Raw genomic sequence first — 4,060 nt, 5'->3', positions numbered from 1 at the left:
ATATGTTTTTATTCAGATTATGAACTTGATTTTAGTTTAACTCTCAAAACAAAGTTATGAATAAATATCAAACAAATTTATTTAAAAACCAACTCTGTCAAACGCTTACTAGTTAAACTAAAACTTAAGTGCCACAAAAACTGTAGTATCCACACGACGTCAAACACGTTACGATTGCTCGTGCATGTTATACGTGCATTTCATTTTGACGTTGATATTCTTCGCAAGCAAGTATTTGGCTATAAAGTGAAAACATAGAGTCTTTACTTATTTATGTTTTTATTCAGCACTCATTGTGTCTGTTAGAGATCAATATCCCATTAATGAATGTGTGTTGCTTTACATCATTGATATAGCTAAATAGGTTCTTTTCTTTATCAAACCGTATTACAACTAGTCCGTCAAGGCATGGCTCTACTACAAACTCATTCTAGACCATTTATTCTTGTTTATGTTTTCTATGTTGATTTTCTGTCATTCATTTTGTCGAGAACATTCGAATTTACTAAACATTGAAAACGGTAGAAAAATTGTATTATTATTTGAATTTCATCAAAGAATAATTAACAAAAAATTTTAATTTAATTTAATGGCTTTGTTTGTCGTAAAAACTTCAACGTTTTCCGCTTGGAATAATTCTTTGTTACGATCGTTAATTTACGATCGATAATTTGTCTTTGTACTTTGTATATATTAGTATATAAATGCGTAGCAGCTTGGTTATATCATCACACCTTTCTGCTCTCGTTGCGTGCTTGTCGTTTTGTTTGACAACTTATTAGTATACATCCGTCCAGCAAGAAAAATGATTATTCCGATCAGATGTTTCACGTGTGGAAAGGTTATTGGAAATTTATGGAACAAATACTTGAGACTATTAGAGGCTGATTACACAGAATGGTCAGTACTTTTTTTTATTAATTTCAATTTTTGCTTTGATTTTTAATTTAGCCAAGAATTCATTTTTAAATATGAAAAACAATTTGTTCGAAACAGTGAAGCTCTGGATGAATTGGGACTGAAGAGGTACTGCTGCAGAAGAATGCTGCTCAGTCACGTCGACATCATCGAGAAGTTGCTCAATTATGCCCCACTGGATCCATGATTTAGCGTCACATTCGTCCAATCATCCTTTGTTTTATTTTCTTTCAACTTTGATATTGAAAGTTTTTTTAATATTTTCTTAATCAAGATTATGAAGTTTTGAATAACAAATTATAAAATTATTTAAAATGCCACTGTCAAACGCAGAGCTGTTTAAATGTTGAACATAGTTTGCTCTTCAAAAAAGTGACGCTCGGGATGAATTGGGATTGAAGATGTACTGATGCAGAAGAATGCTGCTCAGCCACGTCGACCTTATCGAGAAATTATCTCAACTTTGTCCATTAATTAGCGTCATTTCACATTAATTCATTCAACCTTTTTTATTAATTTAAACAAAAACATAAGTGTCACCAAAACTGTAGTATCCACGCGACGTCAAACACGTTACGATTGCACGTGCATGTTATACGTGCATTTCATTTTGACGTTGATATACTTCGCAAGCAAGTATTTGGCTATAAAGTGAAAACATAGAGTCTTTACTTATTTATGTTTTTATTCAGCACTCATTGTGTCTGTTAGAGATCAATATCCCATTAATGAATGTGTGTTGCTTTACATCATTGATATAGCTAAATAGGTTCTTTTCTTTATCAAACCGTATTACAACTAGTCCGTCAAGGCATGGCTCTACTACAAACTCATTCTAGACCATTTATTCTTGTTTATGTTTTCTATGTTGATTTTCTGTCATTCCTTTTGTCGAGAAAATTCGAATTTACTAAACATTGAAAACTGTAGAAAAATTGTATTATTATTTGAATTTCATCAAAGAATAATTAACTATAATTTTTAATTTAATTTAATGGCTATGATTATTCCGATCAGATGTTTCAAACTTTTTTATTAATTAGAGATAGAAATTTTTTTCAAATAAATATGTTTTTATTCAAGATTATGAAGTTGATTTTAGTTTAACTCTCAAAACAAAGTTATGAATAAATATCAAACAAATTTATTTAAAAAGCAACTCTGTCAAACGCTTACTAGTTAAACTAAAACTTAATTGCCACAAAAACTGTAGTATCCACACGACGTCAAACACGTTACGATTGCACGTGCATGTTATACGTGCATTTCATTTTGACGTTGATATTCTTCGCAAGCAAGTATTTGGCTATAAAGTGAAAACATAGAGTCTTTACTTATTTATGTTTTTATTCAGCACTCATTGTGTCTGTTAGAGATCATAATATAAGATAATATCCCATTAATGAATGTGTGTTGCTTTACATCATTGATATAGCTAAATAGGTACTTTTCTTTATCAAACCGTATTACAACTAGTCCGTCAAGGCATGGCTCTACTACAAACTCATTCTAGACCATTTATTCTTGTTTATGTTTTCTATGTTGATTTTCTGTCATTCATTTTTTCGAATTTACTAAACATTGAAAACTGTAGAAAAATTGTATTATTATTTGAATTTCATCAAAGAATAATTAACTATAATTTTTAATTTAATTTAATGGCTATGATTATTCCGATCAGATGTTTCAAACTTTTTTATTAATTAGAGATAGAAATTTTTTTCAAATAAATATGTTTTTATTCAAGATTATGAACTTGATTTTAGTTTAACTCTCAAAACAAAGTTATGAATAAATATCAAACAAATTTATTTAAAAACCAACTCTGTCAAACGCTTACTAGTTAAACTAAAACTTAAGTGCCACAAAAACTGTAGTATACACACGACGTCAAACACGTTACGATTGCACGTGCATGTTATACGTGCATTTCATTTTGACGTTGATATTCTTCGCAAGCAAGTATTTGGCTATAAAGTGAAAACATAGAGTCTTTACTTATTTATGTTTTTATTCAGCACACATTGTGGCTGTTAGAGATCAATATCCCATTAATGAATGTGTGTTGCTTTACATCATTGATATAGCTAAATAGGTTCTTTTCTTTATCAAACCGTATTACAACTAGTCCGTCAAGGCATGGCTCTACTACAAACTCATTCTAGACCATTTATTCTTGTTTATGTTTTCTATGTTGATTTTCTGTCATTCATTTTGTCGAATTTACTAAACATTGAAAACGGTAGAAAAATTGTATTATTATTTGAATTTCATCAAAGAATAATTAACAAAAATTTTTAATTTAATTTAATGGCTTTGTTTGTCGTAAAAACTTCAACGTTTTCCGCTTGGAATAATTCTTTGTTACGATCGTTAATTTACGATCGATAATTTGTCTTTGTACTTTGTATATATTAGTATATAAATGCGTAGCAGCTTGGTTATATCATCACACCTTTCTGCTCTCGTTGCGTGCTTGTCGTTTTGTTTGACAACTTATTAGTATACATCCGTCCAGCAAGAAAAATGATTATTCCGATCAGATGTTTCACGTGTGGAAAGGTTATTGGAAATTTATGGAACAAATACTTGAGACTATTAGAGGCTGATTACACAGAATGGTCAGTACTTTTTTTTATTAATTTCAATTTTTGCTTTGATTTTTAATTTAGCCAAGAATTCATTTTTAAATATGAAAAACAATTTGTTCGAAACAGTGAAGCTCTGGATGAATTGGGACTGAAGAGGTACTGCTGCAGAAGAATGCTGCTCAGTCACGTCGACATCATCGAGAAGTTGCTCAATTATGCCCCACTGGATCCATGATTTAGCGTCACATTCGTCCAATCATCCTTTGTTTTATTTTCTTTCAACTTTGATATTGAAAGTTTTTTTAATATTTTCTTAATCAAGATTATGAAGTTTTGAATAACAAATTATAAAATTATTTAAAATGCCACTGTCAAACGCAGAGCTGTTTAAATGTTGAACATAGTTTGCTCTTCAAAAAAGTGACGCTCGGGATGAATTGGGATTGAAGATGTACTGATGCAGAAGAATGCTGCTCAGCCACGTCGACCTTATCGAGAAATTATCTCAANTTTGTCCATTAATTAGCGTCATTTCACATTAATTCATTCAA

The 4,060-nt window shown here is 30.4% G+C and overlaps 1 protein-coding gene across 1 annotated transcript in view; it reads left to right on the top strand.

Annotated features, from left to right (window-relative positions):
* Positions 1-805: 805 nt before the first annotated feature.
* Positions 806-4,060, top strand: part of HELRODRAFT_92790 (hypothetical protein) — a gene marked incomplete at both ends in the record, with an annotated part of 6,163 nt that continues 2,908 nt past the window's right edge. Inside the window, one exon of the mRNA XM_009028339.1 lies at positions 806-900. Coding sequence (XP_009026587.1) covers positions 806-900 — 95 coding nt within the window. The remainder of the gene's footprint in view (positions 901-4,060) is intronic.

The sequence above is a fragment of the Helobdella robusta genome (genome assembly GCF_000326865.2).
Source record: "Helobdella robusta unplaced genomic scaffold HELROscaffold_546, whole genome shotgun sequence".
NCBI classification, from domain to species: domain Eukaryota; kingdom Metazoa; phylum Annelida; class Clitellata; order Rhynchobdellida; family Glossiphoniidae; genus Helobdella; species Helobdella robusta.
Note: the sequence above shows the minus strand (reverse complement) of the source record. Positions and strands in the feature narration are given on the sequence as shown.